The sequence below is a fragment of the Hyperolius riggenbachi genome, chromosome 2 (assembly GCF_040937935.1).
Source record: "Hyperolius riggenbachi isolate aHypRig1 chromosome 2, aHypRig1.pri, whole genome shotgun sequence".
Classification (NCBI taxonomy): domain Eukaryota; kingdom Metazoa; phylum Chordata; class Amphibia; order Anura; family Hyperoliidae; genus Hyperolius; species Hyperolius riggenbachi.
In genome coordinates this window covers 15,691,670-15,708,755 of record NC_090647.1, presented here as the reverse complement: position 1 = coordinate 15,708,755, position 17,086 = coordinate 15,691,670, and the positions used below count along the sequence as shown (strand labels likewise).

Here is a 17,086-nt window from a genome sequence, read left to right as displayed (position 1 = left end):
AGGAAAGGCCAGGCAGCCTCGAGCAGAACCATTGCTTCTTGGTTAGTCAAAGTCATACAAAACGCATATAAAGCGTTGGGGAAAGAGCCACCGAAGGAAGTACGAGCCCACTCGACTAGAGGGGTAGCTGCTTCATGGGCTTCACAAGCAAAGGTTACACCTCAGAAAATATGCCAAGCGGCAAATTGGACTACTATAAGCACGTTTGTTAATCATTATAAAGTTGACACTTCAACCGCTACTTCTCTAGAGTTTGGAAGAGCGGTGTTATTATCTGTTTCATCAGCTGTACATTGTTGAAAAATAAATGTTTGATTTATGTCACACCTGCAACAGTTTCCATCCTGTAAATTTTTTGTGGCTAGTTAGTTCCCGGTGTGTTGCCATGGAGGCATGGGGAAAAGTGAAAATTGAATACTTACCTACCGGTAATTTTCCTTTCCCCATGCATCCATGGCAACACAACGACCCTCCCACTGTTCGGTGATGCACTAGTTACTGGACAGCGGGCGGCTGGACTCACAAAACACTTATACTCTATACGTCCTTTGGGGTATTGGGGGCGGGACTAATACCCGGTGTGTTGCCATGGATGCATGGGGAAAGGAAAATGACCGGTAGGTAAGTATTCAATTTTCACTTATTTGACCGCAATACCATTATGTTTGAAGGGGAACGGTTGAGGCTTGGAAGCCCAAGATCACCATCCCAACGTCGAGCATGAAGGTGGGAGCATCATGGCATCCTGCGCTTTGCTGAGGGGGGGGGGGGGTCTGGTGAACTTTACAAAAACTTCATGGAGTATTATGTAAATATGCTGCAGCAACATTTCAAGAAGAGCTTAGTCACAAATGGGTCTTCAAAATGGACAATGACCCCAAAAATACCTCCATATTAGCAACATATCTTAATGAAAACCAGGTCAGAGTATTGGAGAGGCCATCACAAAGTCCTGACCGCAATCTTACTGAAACTCTTAATCACACACTTTCTTTTCTCCTCTGATACAACAAGTCTGTCCCAGGTACACCAGTTCTGTCTGTAAGGAATGGCCAAAATTCCACAAACGTATAAGAAGCTGTTATAAGGCTATGCAAAACATTTGACTCAAGGTAAATAATTTAAATGCAATGCTACCAAAAATTAAGAGAATGTATATAAACTTGTGACCTGGTGGTATTGTGATAAAGTGAATAAAAAATGAAGTCTGAGAACATTGTTGGACCTGTAGATGATCTGGTGAAGACTTGCTGTTGTGTTTTGATATACCTTCACAGACCTTTCAGAGATTTCTCACTGACAACCAACAAGATTCTCTCACGAATTTCTTTGGTCCTAGCTCCATAGATTATGGGGTTACACAAGGGTGGGATGAGGATGTAGAGGTTTGCAAAGATGATGTGAATATGGAGAGGAATAGTGTCTCCAAACCTGTGGGTGAAGAAGGAGAAGAGAGCCGGGGTGTAGGAGATTAGGATGACACAGATATGAGGAGCACAAGTTCCCAAGGCCTTGCCACGGGCTTCTCTGGAAGACAGCTTAAAGACCGCCCTGACAATGGCACAGTATGACACTGTTATAAAGAAAATATCTACAGCAATCACCAGCAGGGCCACGGTCAGGCCATACACCTGATTAATAGTGGTATCCGAGCACGAGATCTTCACCACAGCCATATGTTCACAGTATGTGTGTAAGATTATGTTGGTCTGGCAGTAGGACAACCTGTTTATCAGAAAGGGAGCTGGAGCCATGAAAAAGGAGCCCCGAATTATTGCCAGAACCCCAATCCTGGCAATAGTGGTATTAGTCAAGATAGAGGTGTATCGGAGTGGGTGGCAAATGGCAACGTAGCGGTCAAAGGCCATGGCCAACAGAATGGTAGACTCCATCATGGAGAAGGCATGGACGAAGAAAAGCTGGGCCAGGCAGGCATTAAAGTCAATCTCTTTGGAGCTAAACCAGAAGATGCAAAGAATCTTGGGGGCCGTTGTGGTGACCAAGAGCACGTCGGCAATGGACAGAGTACAGAAGAGGAGGTACATGGGCTTGTATAAGGCTTCTTCTGATAGAATGATAAAGGATAGCATGAAGTTTCCTGGGATGATAAGGAGATACATGATGAACACTGGAATGGAGAACCAAGTCTGAACGTCCTCCAGACCCGGGACGCCAGTCAAGATGAAGACTTCAGGCCTCTCAGTCCAGTTATTGGGAGACATTCAGTGACTCAGGAATAGTTTCTGACAAACAAAATACATTGGATTAGTTTCATGAATTATTTTACAAAGTATGTGTTAGGTAGAAAGAAACTATTGGTGTCCAGATAAGGATATTGGCTAAAAATAGGGACAACATTATAGGAACATAGTAGGACAAACCCTATCTGGTTGGAGAGGTGGGCCACTCCAGGCAGTTATAAGTGAGAAAATAATGTCTGATTTGCACACAAGTCGGCCCCAATACTTTTCTATAGCAAATCCGACCTAAATTTCTTGACCTATAGCCAAGAATATACAGTACTCATGGAGAAAAGGGCAGTTACTAAGGATGTGACTAGGCAGTCTGATTTCATTGCAAACTGAAATGTAAAAATATTGTGTAATAATGTTAAAGGGACTCTGAGCACCTCTCATGGGCATGCCTTTAAGACAGACGACTTCCAACAAAGTCGTGCTATGACCCCTCTGGAGGAGCCTCTTGCAGTGGCCATGCGTGTCACTTCCTCTTCCTGCTTCATTCAGTTATACACTTCTCTAACAGAGAAGATGACGTGACCCGGAAGTTATAACATAGCCAGGATGGCAGCCGCGATGTTTAAATTGAAATAGAATCAGAATCAATTTATTTCACCAAGTAAGTTTGCACCTACAAGGAATTTGTCTTGGCAGTTGCTTAACAAACGCAAACACAAGCAAAAAAAAACAATACAAGGACAGACAGTATGTATATTACAAGTCAAGGACATTATGCAAGTATAGTGCAGTGAGCAATGTGAGAATTGTTCATTTTCAGTTCTGTGCTGATTACTTTCAAGTCCTAGCAGCTCTAGCGTCGTTCTGCATTAAGCATGGCTACCGCTTGAGGAAAAAAGCTGTTCCTGTGTCTAGAGGTTTTAGTTGCGGTTGACCGGAATCTTACTCCTGAAGGCATGCGCTGGAAGATGGAGTGAGCTGGGTGAGAGGGGTCAGAGGCAATTTTGGTTGCTCTCTTTCTGCAAGTGGTAGTGTAAAGATCCTGCAGGGAAGGTAAGCTACAGCCATTTATCCTTTCCGCTGATCGGATGATGCGCGGCAGCCTCCCCTTTTCTAATGCTGAGCAGGAGCCGAACCATGCAGTCATAGATGATGTTATGGTGAATTTGATGATTGCAGTGTAGAACTGCACCATTAGAGCTTGAGGTAGGCCAAACTTTTTCAGCTGCCGTAGATGGTACATCCTCTGTTGCATTTTCTTGACAATAGTGGCCGTATTGTTATCCCATTTTAGGTTGTTTGAGATTGTGGACCCAAGAAACTTGAAGGACTCTACCTGGGTTATTGTGGATCCATTTATGATTAAGGGGAGGTGCGGGGGGGGAGATCCCCTAAAGTCTATTATCATCTCCATAGTTTTGAGAGTGTTTAGTTCCAAGTTGTTTCTGCTGCACCAGGAGGAAAGCTGTCCCACCACATGCCTGTATGCAGACTCGTCCCCGTTTTGTATGAGACCAGCTACTGTTGTGTCGTCTGCAAACTTCAGAACCTTAACAGATGGATCTGTGGAGGTGCAGTCATTGGTGTAAAGTGAGTACAGCAGTGGGAAAAGCACACAGTACTGGGGTGCACCAGTAGTGACTGTCAGAGAGCTTGATGTGAGTTTACCAAGTCTGACCTGCTGTCTCCTATCGGTTAGGAAATTGGTTATCCATTTGCAGATGGATTCAGGTATGTGTAGCTGGGAGAGCTTGCTGTGCAGCAGTGATGGTATTATGGTATTGAATGCAGAGCTGAAATCTATGAATAAAATCCTGGTGTAGGTTCCTGGGGTGTCTAGATGCTGTAGTACATAATGCATACACATGTTCACGGCATCATCTGCGGATGGCCTGTAGGCAAATTGCAGAGAGTCCAGTAGGGGATCTGTGATAGATTTCAGATAAGCCATTATCAGTTTTTCGAATGCTTTCATGACCAATGATGTCAGGGCAACAGGCCTGTAATCATTTAAAGTGAATGTTTACCATTTCAAAAATAAAAAAGTCGGATACTCACCTAAGGAGAGGGAAGGCTCAGTCCTAATGAGCCTTCCCTCTCCTCTCCAGGTGCCCGGTCCCGCCCAGGATCCCCCGTGGCAGTATTCGACCAGTTCGGTCAAATACTGCCACTTCCGCCACCGAAGGAAGCTTTCGGAAGCCTTCGGGAGCACTCGGGCTCCCGAAGACGGGCCGCTCCATACTACGCATGCGCGAGCGCCCTCTATGACGCACTCACGCGTGCGTAGTATGGAGCGGCCCGTCTTCGGTAGCCCGAGTGCTCCCGAAGACCTCCGAAGTCCCTGCGACGGCGGACGAGAACGGGGGAGCCAGCGCAGCACCGAGGGCACCGGGAGAGGAGAGGGAAGGCTCATTGGGACCGAGCCTTCCCTCTCCTTAGGTGAGTATCCGACTTTTTTATTTTTGAAATGGTAAACACTCACTTTAAGCATGTAGGTTTTGATTTGTTTGGAATTGAAACAATGATTGAGCTTTTAAAACAGACAGGGACAATTGAGAGTTCCAGGCAGGGATGATTTGAATATTAACTGCAACACACACATTTGCTTACTAATCTGGCATGTCAGGCAAAGGGTGTATGACCGTACACCTGATTGGCTGATTGGCGCCTACTGACCAGGTAGAGGTAGGAAATAGCTTGAACTGGTAGTGAGCAAATGTGTGTGTTGCAGTTAGCATTCAGTTTAGAGGCAGTGGGGGTGAAGTCCCTGGTAGTGAGAGTTCCAGGGCTCGCCTGCATTTGCCTCTGGGTATCGCATGGTGGTTTGGGGGCCCCAGCTAGTGAGAGAGACCTGGGGCCCCCAGCTGTCGTGCGAACCAGTGTTTATGATTTGAATATGTCTGTGAATACAGGCGCTAATTGATCGGCACAGAGTTTCAGACATTTCGCAGTTACACCGTCTGGTCCTGGTGCCTTATTTGCTCTGGCCTTTGAAGAGTCTGTTTACATCTGATTGGCATATTGGTAGAGCATGCACATCTGGGGACAGGTTAGCAGATTGTGTCTGACCTCCTGTGTTGTGTACATACTGAGGCACTGCAGGGGGTGGAGACAATGGCTGGCTGGAGGAGTGCTCTGTTTGCCTGTTGCACAGATGCAAATTATGCAAATTGACTTAGTGTGTGTGGCTTTTGTTGGTAGTGTCAAACCTGCAATAAAATGTATTCAGTTCAATTGCAAGCTGCAGATTGTGTAGTGAGGGGGGAGATTTCTTTCTGTAGCTGGTAATTTCATGCAGAGATTTCCATATTGTGGACCAGTCGACCCTGGAACATTTTTCCTCAAGTTTTTTAGAATAATCTGTTTTTGCGTCAGTAATGGCTCTCTGCAGTTTATATTTCGCAGCTTTGTAGAGGACTTTATCGCCTGTACGATATGCCCTTTCTTTATCGAGGCGCAGCTTCCTGAGATGTGATGTAAACCAGGGTTTATCGTTATTGTACCTGGTGCACTTTTTTGTGGGGATGCAGGACTCTTCACAAAAGGTAATATATGATGTCACAGCGTCAGTGTATTCATTTAGGTCACTGGAGGATTCTTTAAATAAATTCCAGTCAGTTAAATCAAAGCAGCTCTGCAGTTTTTCTACAGCTTCACTCGTCCATTTCTTAGCTGTGGTCACTACAGGTTTGGCAGTTTTTAGTCTTTGGATGTATGTTGGGATAAGCTGTATAACAGCATGATCAGAGTTCCCCAAAGCTGCCCTGCTGACAGAGTGATACGAGTCCTTAGTCGTAGTGTAACAGTGATCAAGTGTCTTACCTTCTCTAGTTGCGCTTGTGACATGTTGCCTGTATTTGGGGAGTTCTTTGGAAAGATTAGCACTGTTGAAATTCCCTAGTATGATAAAAAAAAGAATCTGGGTACTCCCTTTTCACCTCAGTGATTTGATCTGCGAGATCTTGGAGCGGAGGCTGCATACATGTTTGTGGAGGGATGTACACAGTAACCAAAATAAACAAAGAGATCTCACAGGGTGAATAGTAGGGTCTGCAGTTTATGAGATGTAAAGAACGTAAACTATTTGGTGTAAAACAGCGATTCAGGCATCAAATGAAAGAGCAGAGCACAAGCTACAGAAAGGTATGCATCTTCAAGTACTTTGCAGTACTGGTCGGAGTCTTAAAGGCATGCCCATGAGAGAGGCTCGGATTCCCTTTAAAGCATAATTAGAGTCTGGCAAAACAAACACCTATCACTCAACTCCTTATTGACTATGTACAACAGAGTAACTAAGCAGCTCAGGGTGACCCAAACTACTAAGAATGTATAGGGGGATAAAAGGAACCAAAAAGACCTCCTACTAAACAAAGCAAAGCTTGGTGTAATTTGCCTTCTTAAAACAGAAGGAAATCTGCAATAATTCAGCTATAAGTGAAGATGCACTACTACTGAATATGCAAATTATTGACTATGTAGTTATCCTTCCTGCTTTTCACTTGGAGTAATGTTATCTGTGTAAGAGTCACAAAATTACCTCCTTCCTTGGCAATTGTGGTAGACCTGTAAGCAGCCATCTTTCCTAATTATGTAATAAACAGTTTAAAAATGTAATCAGTAAGAAGAGCATAGCTAGTTTCCTGAATGTCTGTCTTTCTCTCCGGTTACCCCCCAGTCTAGGGATGAGAGCACAGATTTTTCAGAAATTTTAGAAATAGAGTCCAACATGTGAAATTATGTCCGTGTAATCAGGGTCGGACTGGGACACTGGGGGCCCACCAAAGAAATTTCAACCTGGGGCCCACACATGACCCCCCCACCCCGCTGACACCTGTGATGTGCGCCTATAGCTGCAGCTTGAAGTCACAAAGAACACCCAAGACTGACAGCCTCTGTGTCAGGATGGCTTCCCTGCATCTATTTCAGGCTAGTGGCTGCTCTCATTGCAGGGTCAATCCAGTGTGAGCTGCCAGGCTTTAGCACCACATTACAGCTCAATTCTCACCTCACTCCCCTGGCCTTGGCTGACAGCTTCTACTGATACACATCACGCTGGAGTCTTTGTACTTTGCTGCCCCAGGCCCCCAGCCCAGCATCACATGGGGGGCGGAGCCATCATTGCACAGCCAGCCTGCAGCAGCACCAGGTTTTGGTGCGTCGTATCAATTGTTATGTATAGAGTGCTTGGGGGGCCCCATTGTAAAATTTGCATCGGGGCCTACAGCTCCTTAGCTACGCCACTGCTCTCAGCATGAGTGATTACAGCACTGAGAAGAGAATTTGTGCTGCAGGCAGCAATTGGAGCTCTGTCAGACAAGGAGGGGGGCCCACCAGAGACCTGCAGGCAGGGCTCACCAGAGACCAGGAGGCAGGGCCCACCAGAGACCAGGAGACAGGGCTCACCGAGGAAAAAAACTATACAACTGTGGCCCAGTCCGACCCTGCGTGTAATACATGAAGTGTCAGCTTGCAGTGCTGAGGGGAGCGAGTACAGTGCTGAGGGTTAACACGGTGGCATATTGACTAGCACCCTCGCCTTGTAGAGCTGGATCCCCTGTTTAAATCCCAGCTACTGCATTACCTGCAAGGAGTTTGTATGTTCGCATCTGCATGGGTTTCCTCCTGCACTCGGGTTTCCTCCTGCTTCCTAAAAACATACTGTACAGATAAGTAAATGGCTCCCCCCCCAAAAAAAAATTAGCTCTAAACTACGGTGAACTATGGTAGGATTAGAGTGTGAGCTCCTCTGAGGACAGTCAGTGACATGACTATGTACTCTGTAACGTGCTGCAGAAGATGTCAGTGCTATATAAATACATAATAATAATAGGGTAGGGCATTAGACTATGACTATGGTAGGAGTAGATTGTGAGCTCCTCTGAGGACAGTCAGTGACATGACTATGCACTCTGTAATGTGCTGCAGAAGATGTCAGAGCTATATAAATACATAATAATAATATTGTAGGACATTAGCCTATGACTATGGTAGGGATTAGATTGTGAGCCCCTCTGAGGACAGTCAGTGACATGACTATGTACTCTGTATTGTGCTGCAGAAGATGTCAGTGCTATATAAATACATAATAATAATATGGTAGGACATTACACTATGACTATGGTAGGAGTAGATTGTGAGCTCCTCTGAGGACAGTCAGTGACATGACTATGTACTCTGTAATGTGCTGCAGGAGATGTCAGTGCTATATAAATACATAATAATAATATGGTAGGACATTAGACTATGACTATGGTAGGAGTAGATTGTGAGCTCTTCTGAGGACAGTCAGTGACATGACTATCCACTCTGTATTGTGCTGCAGAAGATGTCAGTGCTATATAAATACATAATAATAATATGGTAGGACATTAGACTATGACTATGGTAGGATTAGATTGTGAGCCCCTCTGAGGACAGTCAGTGACATGACTATGTACTCTGTAATGTGCTGCCGGAGATGTCATTGCTATATAAATACATAATAATAATAATATGGTAGGACATTATACTATGACTATGGTAGGGATTAGAGTGTGAGCTCCTCTGAGGACAGTCAGTAACATGACTATGTACTCTGTAATGTGCTGCAGAAGATGTCAGTGCTATATAAATACATAATAATAATATGGTAGGACATTAGACTATGACTATGGTAGGATTAGATTGTGAGCTCCTCTGAGGACAGTCAGTGACATGATTATGTATTCTGTAATGTGCTGCAGAAGATGTCAGTGCTATATAAATACATAATAATAATATGGTAGGACATTAGACTATGACTATGGTAGGATTAGATTGTGAGCTCCTCTGAGGACAGTCAGTGACATGATTATGTATTCTGTAATGTGCTGCAGAAGATGTCAGTGCTATATAAATACATAATAATAATATGGTAGAATATTAGACTATGACTATGGTAGGATTAGATTGTGAGGTCCTCTGAGGACAGTCAGTGACATGACTATGTACTCTGTACAGTGCTGCAGAAGATGTCAGTGCTATATAAATACATAATAATAATATGGTAGGACATTAGACTATGACTATGGTAGGATTACAGTGTGAGCTCTTCTGAGGACAGACAGTGACATGACTATGCACTCTGTAAAGTGCTGCAGAAGATGTCAGTGCTATATAAATACATAATAATAATATGGTAGAACATTAGACTATGACTATGGTAGGATTAGATTGTGCGCTCCTCTGAGGACAGTCAGTGACATGACTATATACTCTGTAAAGTGCTGCAGAAGATGTCAAGGCTATATAAATACATAATTTTAATATGGTAGGACAGTAGACTGTGACTATGGTAGGATTAGATTGTGAGCTCCTCTGAGGACAGTCAGTGACATGACTATATACTCTGTAATGTGCTGCAGAAGATATCTGTGCTATATTAATACATAGTAATAATAATGCATAAAATTAACATTGGTAGTGTAAAAAAAAAACATGTAAAGTGCTGCATTTAAGTGCATGGCCACTAGATGTCAGTGTTCCTCCATGGTTTTGTGTAGTCCAACCTATTTTTTTTAAATCAAATTTAGGTAAATTAATTTCTAAACATTATCTAAGTGATATTATCAGCTGATATAAAGGTGGCCACACACGATGCAATAAAAAGATTCCATGTTATTTCAATTCGATAGAAACAATTGGTTGTACAGAAAAATCTTAAAGGGAACCTAAACTGACCCCCCCAAAAAAAGAGTTTCACTTACCTGCAGCTTCTACCAGCCCCCTGCAGCTGCCCTGTGCCCACGATGTCACGAAGTGTCCCTCCAGTCCCCCGCGGCGACCCTCTTCTGGCCTGCTGGCAAGTCGACAGTCCACTGCGCATGCGCGTCCTCCATCATGCATTTGTGCACGGGAGCGTTCTGCACATGCGCAGTAGAGATATTTTGGTATTGTGCATGCGCAGAGCACTCCTGGGAGCGCGATCAGGAGGCACACGGACCGGGGCCTCGCATCAAATCCAAACTAGGGAGCTGCGGGGAAGCAGAGGATCATTCTGTGAAGGCGCGGGCACAGTGCGGCGGCAGGGGGCTGGTAAAAGCCCCATGTAAATGAAACTCTTTTTTTTAATTTTTTTTTTATTGTATTTATAAAGCGCCAACATATTACGCAGCGCCAATGTGACAATCCAGCCCCGTGATCCCGTCTAAACGACGTTAAAAGAACGGTTGCTGGATCGTCAGAAGGTAGTAATGTGTCAGAGCGCGCCAATCCCGTCTAATCTGCTCCCGTTACCAATCGGGGAATAGTCACCTCCGATGGTTGGAAGTACGGAGAGGCCTCCGTGTGTCATCCAGTCCCCATCAGTCCTGCAGATCTATGAGGTGAAGGGCTGTGAGATATTTATACTGCTGACATGTTGGTCCCATGCGGTGATCTTCTCTCCTGATTCTGTCCATCACCTGATGGGAGACTCCTCGGTGACCACCAGAGATCTGCAGCGTCTCCCGGGAACAGGCTGAGGCAAATACAAACATCATTAAGGCTACTTTCGCAGTGGGAAGTTATTGTGCTGCGTTGTAAAGTCATTATAATGCAGGTTACCGCACTGTAATATTAACCCTATGTGACATTCACAGTGCGACAGTAGCATTGCGTTGTAAATGTTGCGTTATGATAACGCATTGCTGCTGTGCGTTACCTCTAAATGCAGCAGAGGTTTACAGATACGGGAAACATACTTTTCAATGCCTGTATGCTTAACTGTATCTACTGAAAGCAACTGTAACGCAGCGTTGAGGTGCGTTGCAACTTTTTTGTTGCGTTGCGTTGTAATGCCGCGTTGCGACTTTAACATCACATCACAACACAGCATCTTACTGTGAAGCTAGCCTTAAAGAGGAACTGTCACGAAAATCTTAACATTTAAAACACATACAAATAAGAAGTACATTTCTTCCAGAGTAAAATGAGCCATAAATTACTTTTCTCCTATGTTCCTGTCACTTACAGTAGTTAGTAGAAATCTGACATTACCGACAGGTTTTGGACTAGCCCATCTTCTCATAGGGGGGTTCTCAGGGTTTTCTTTATTTTTAAAAGCACTTAGTGAATGGCAGTTGCTCCGTCCAACTGCCAAAATAGTGTACAGCGAGCAGGGAGGCTGGCCAGCATCATTGTATTAATCATTTTCAGGGAGTGTCTTTATAAAGAATAAAGGCTATGCTGAGAATCCCCCATGAAGAGATTGACTAGCCCAAAACCTGTCAGTAATGTCAGAAGCCAATTAATGTATCTGTATGTTTTTGGGGATGTGGGAGGAAACCGGAGTGCCCGGAGGAAACCCACGCAGACACGGGGAGAACATACAAACTCCTTGCAGGTGTTGACCTGGCTGGGATTCGAACCGGGGACCCAGCGCTGCAAGGCGAGAGCGCTAACCACTACGACACCCATTACAGGTGTAACTTGAAAAATGAGAACATGGTGCAAAAGTCCATTTATTTCAGTCATTCAGCTTACAAGATGAAACGGTTGTATGAAATAGGAGCCCTTTGCAGGTGTTTTGGGTGAATTAGCTGATTAGAGTCTGACACTTTGAGCCGAGAATATTGAACCTTTTCACAATATTCTAATGGGCTGAGATTTTGATTCTGGGGTTCCCATAAGCTGTAATAATCATCAACATTATAACAAGTAAAGGCTTGCAATATCTCGCTCTGCATATAATGAGTCTATTTCATATATTAGTTTCACCTTTTAAGTTCAACTACTGAAATAAATGGACTTTTGCACCATATTCCAATTTTTCAAGGTTCACCTGTATACTGTATATTCTAGGGAAAGACTCTTTACATTTACAGAACCTTGATTGCTGTACATTATCCTTTTGGTAACCTTGGAAACTTACTGGCTAGCCTTTAATAGCAACTGGAACTGTAAGATAGTGTGCCCAGAACCGGTATAGTGAATGCAGGTCTGCTCTGTTAAAGAGGAACTCCAGTGAAAATAATGTTATAAAATAAATGCTTCATTTTTACAATAATTATATATAAATGATTTAGTCAGTGTTTGCCCATTGTAAAATCTTTCCTCTACCTGATTTACATTCTGACATTTACCACATGGTGACATTTTTACTGCTGGCAGGTGATGTCAGTGGAAGGAGATGCTGCTTGCTTTTTTTGGCAGATGGAAACAGCTGTAACAAGGCTCCCACAGTGTGATGTCAGAACCATGGTCCTGACATCACACAGTGGGAGGGGTTTCACCACAGTATCAGCCATACAGCGCCCCCTGATGATCAGTTTGTGAAAAGGAATAGATTTCTGGTGGGAAAGGGGGTATCAGCTATTGATTGGGATGAAGTTCAGTTCTTGGTCACGGTTTCTCTTTAACAAGATAACATAAGACGTATGTTTGTTGGAGTAACACTCACAGGAGTTTTATTTTGGTGTGACGTTATTACATTGCACTGTAGCTGTCAGTCAGTGGAAAGGCTCGCTACAGTACAATAACGTTCTGCCCCATAAGCCGATTAGGAGAACATGCTTGTGCAGTTATTGGGTTACCTCTCCAGGTTCCCCACACCTTATCAAATTTTAATAGATAGCCTCTCTATCTGCATAAATAAGTTGCATTGCAGGGGGAGGTTGATCGATTCATCTCAATCCAATCACAGGTGGGACACATCCATCTCAGCGCCATTGCCTTTCTAACACAAATCAACGCTTCTACTAGAATTATTATTATTGTTTTGTGGTTTGTTACTGGGCGTTCCTCACTTTCACCAAGCACACAAAGCTCAGGCCTGGGGCCCAGCGATTGTCTTTGCTTGCGATTTCTGTTGTGTTTTTTGGAGATATTTCCGGTGCTTTCAAAGCGATGTTTGATTTAATGCTAGAGATTGTACAGTGATTGCAATAAAAAAAAAGTATATATATTTTTTTTTTGGTTCTGATTAAAAAAATTGCTGCAAAATCACTTTTGTATGAGCGACTGAAAAGTGATTGCTCCACAAAATGCTGCAGGGTCCATGAATGTGATTTGGGGGAATTGGGGTCACTCCCGTGCGTTGACGTCCATTAGCCTAGCATTTTTTTGAATCAATGAAGATTCCAAAGCGTGGCTGGAACAGCTCCTGTGGGCCCCGGCCCTTAGCGTCTATAGGGTTACAGGACACCCCATTTTGACACGCAAGAAATCAGCATCTTGTTTCCAAAAAAGCACAGTGAGAGAAGGCCTGTATCAGACATCTTGGAGGATGGAAGATCTGACTCAATAGAGAGGCGTCTCTAGCGCTATTTAATCGTGGCCCGTGCCACGAACATGGCCTTAGGGTGCCCCTAATGCCTTTATTGGGGTGCCCAACACAAGTGCCCTGAACATAGCGCCAAGCACGGCCGCCGTTCGCTCGATACGGCGGCTGCCATGATGCGGGCAGTGCTCTTCCAGCTCCCGACATCTTAGTGACAGGCAGCATCTGCCCCTGCCCAATCAGAAGTGGAGCGCCTGGCAGAGGGCTTAGAATTTCAGTGAAAAGGAAGGGGGCTGGAGCAAGAGCGTGAGTAGCTCCACCCCCTGCACACGTAGCCGTGTCTGACCCAGTGCATGGCGTCATACTTGCGGCTTCCGGCTGCCACCCGCCACGATCCTCCGTGAACCCCACAGCTGCCACAAACCACGCTTCACCCACCACCCACAGGTGCACAATTTTTACTGGCCTGCCAGATTCGGGTCCACTATCCAGACCGCCTCACCACCTCCCACAGTGCCACTTCCAGACGGTACCCCTACCTATACTGAGGACCCCATACCTACCTATACTGAAGGCCTCATACCTACCTACCTATACTGAAAGCCCCATACCTACCTACCTATACTGATAACCCCATACCTACCTATCCTGAGGACCCCATACCCACCTATACTGAAGGCCCCATACCTACCTACCTACCTACCTATACTGAAAGCCCCATACCTACCTACCTATACTGAAGGCCCCATACCTACCTACCTTTACTGAGGACCCCATACCTACCTACCTACCTACCTATACTGAGGACCCCATACCTACCTATCTACCTATACTGAAAGCCCCATACCTACCTACCTATACTGAGGACCCCATACCTACCTACCTACCTATACTGAGGACCCCATACCTACCTACCTATTTATACTGAGGACCCCACACCTACCTACCTATACTGAGGACCCAATACCTACCTATACTGAGGACCCCATACCTACCTTCCTATACTGAAAGCCCCATACCTACCTACCTATACTGAAGGCCACATACCTACCTACCTATACTGAGGACCCCATACCTACCTATACTGAGGACCCCATACCTACCTATACTGAGGACCCCATTCCTACCTACCTATTCTGAAGGCCCCATACCTACCTACCTACCTACCTACCTATACTGAAGGCCCCATACCTACCTACCTATACTGAAGGCCCCATACCTACCTACCTATACTGAAGGCCCCATACCTACCTACCTATACTGAAGGCCCCATACCTACCTATACTGAAGGCACCTATACCTAGCTACCTATGTTGAAGCAAAGCCCCGGGGCACAGCAAAGCAAAGACCCCGAGCCCCAGCCTAGCAAACCCCCCAGAAAAGGCAAAGCCCCTGGGCCCCAGACCAGAAAAGCAAAGCCCCTGGCTCCCAGCCCAGCAAAGTACAGCCCCCTGCAAAGCAAACCCCTCAGCCTAGCAAAGCCTCCAGCAAAGCAAAGCCTCCGGGCCACAGCCAAGCAAAGCCCCCAGACCAGCAAAGCCTAGTAAAGCCCCCAGCCCAGCAAAGCGCCCAAAAATGCCCTCACCCCAGTGAGGCCTGCAGCAAATAGCCCAGCCCAGCAAATAGCCCAGCAAAGCAAGTCCGGCACAGCATCACCACCAGCCAGGCAGCTGAGCATCACCACCAGCAAGCCCAGCATAACCGCCAGCCGAGTACAGCACACAGGCCAGCCAGCCGAGTACAGCACACAGGCCAGCCAGCCGAGTACAGCACACAGGCCAGCCAGCCGAGTACAGCACACAGGCCAGCCAGCCAAAGACAAGACAGAAGCCAGATGAGGGGCATATTTATGTGAAATACTGCCTATCGAATATATTAAAGTTACACCACTGCTATGTTCATGTAGATTTGGCACCACCTATGACCACGCCCACTTTATGTAGCATGACCACGCCCATTTTTACGATACGCGCTCCGCACAGGCATTCCCTCTTGGTGCCCTGGATCTCCCAGGAACCTAGAAACACCCCTGAGAGTTGGGCTCAGAGTTTAGGGGTCATGTAGGCCAGATGCAGAAGATAAAGTTCTGCTTCCGATGTCGTTCCCCCAACCCTCCCAGTCTTGGCATTTTTGATATCTGAAATGAAAGAGCAACAGGCCTGGGAATGTTTTCATTTATAAATTTTATTTAAGCTTATATACTTTTAACAACATTTAATTAAATTGATATATTTAAATAACATATTTAGAGTTCAGCTTTTTTTGTACAGTAGAGTCTCGTTACAGTAAACTCTAATATAGTAACCTCTGGATATCGTAAACTAAGTCCCCAGGTCCCGATCCCGGTGCCTGAATGAATATACAATGTATGACCAATCCTGATATAGCGATCTTCTGATATAATAGACTACTTGGCCAGGTCCCTTGGAGATTACTATAAAGGGATTCTACTATATTTATAAACTTCTAAAGTCTAATGAACCAACATTCCCACCAGTCTAAAATTTAGATGTGAAGAAGCAGGGGCGTAACTAGAAATCACTGGGCCCCCCTGCGAATATTTGGATGGGCCCCCCCCCCCCCCCCCATAGGTGCCAAATAATCGTAATGGGGCAGCATTTCACTGTAAATTAATTGTAAAGTGGGCAGCATTTTACCAGACAATCGTAATGTGGGCCAGAAAATCGTAATGTGGGCAGAGTTCACCAGAAAATCGTAATGTGGGCCTTTAGAAAATCATAATGTGGGCAGAGTTCACCAGAAAATCGTAATGTGGGCACCAGTCACCAGAAAATAGTAATGTGAGCAGCAGTCACCAGAAAATTGTAACGTGGGCAGCATTCACCAGACAATCGTAATGTGGGCAGCGTTCACCAGAATATCGTAATGTGGGACAGAAAATCGTAATGTGGGCAGAGTTCACCAGAAAATTGTAACATGGACAGCATTCACCAGGCAATCGTAACTTGGGCAGTGTTCACCAGAAAATCGTAATGTGGGCCAGAAAATCGTAATGTGGGCAGCGTTCACCAGAAAATCGTAACGTGGACAGCATTCACCAGACAATCGTAACGTGGGCAGTGTTCACCAGAAAATCGTAATGTGGGCCAGAAAATCGTAATGTGGGCAGAGTTCACCAGAAAATCGCAATGTGGGCAGCAGTCACCAGAAAATCGCCATGTGGGCAGCAGTCACCAGAAAATTGCAATGTGGGCATCAGTCACCAGAAAATCCTAATGTGGGCAGCAGTCACCAGAATATCGTAATGTGGGCAGCAGTCACCAGAAAATCCTAATGTGGGCAGCAGTCAGTCACCATAATGTCGTAATGTGGGCAGCAGTCACCAGAAAATCCTTATGTGGGCAGCAGTCACCAGAAAAATCGCAATGTGGGCAGCAGTCACCAGAAAATCGCAATGTGGGCAGCAGTCACCAGAAAATCCTAATGTGGGCAGCATACACCAGAAAATCGTAATGTGGGCAGCAGACACCAGAAAATCGCAATGTGGGCAGCAGACACCTGAAAATCGCAATGTGGGCAGCAGACACCTGAAAATCGCAATGTGGGCAGCAGACACCTGAAAATCGTAATGTGGGCAGCAGACACCTGAAAATCGTAATGTGGGCAGCAGACACCTGAAAATCGTAATGAGGGCAGCAGACACCTGAAAATCGCA

At 45.3% G+C, this 17,086-nt stretch overlaps 1 protein-coding gene across 1 annotated transcript; it reads right to left on the bottom strand.

Annotated features, from left to right (window-relative positions):
* Nucleotides 1-1,271: 1,271 nt before the first annotated feature.
* Nucleotides 1,272-2,222, bottom strand: LOC137544631 (olfactory receptor 52P1-like). Its single transcript, XM_068265725.1, has one exon. It carries the CDS (start codon nucleotides 2,220-2,222, stop codon nucleotides 1,272-1,274), a length of 951 nt encoding a protein of 316 aa, XP_068121826.1.
* Nucleotides 2,223-17,086: the final 14,864 nt, after the last annotated feature.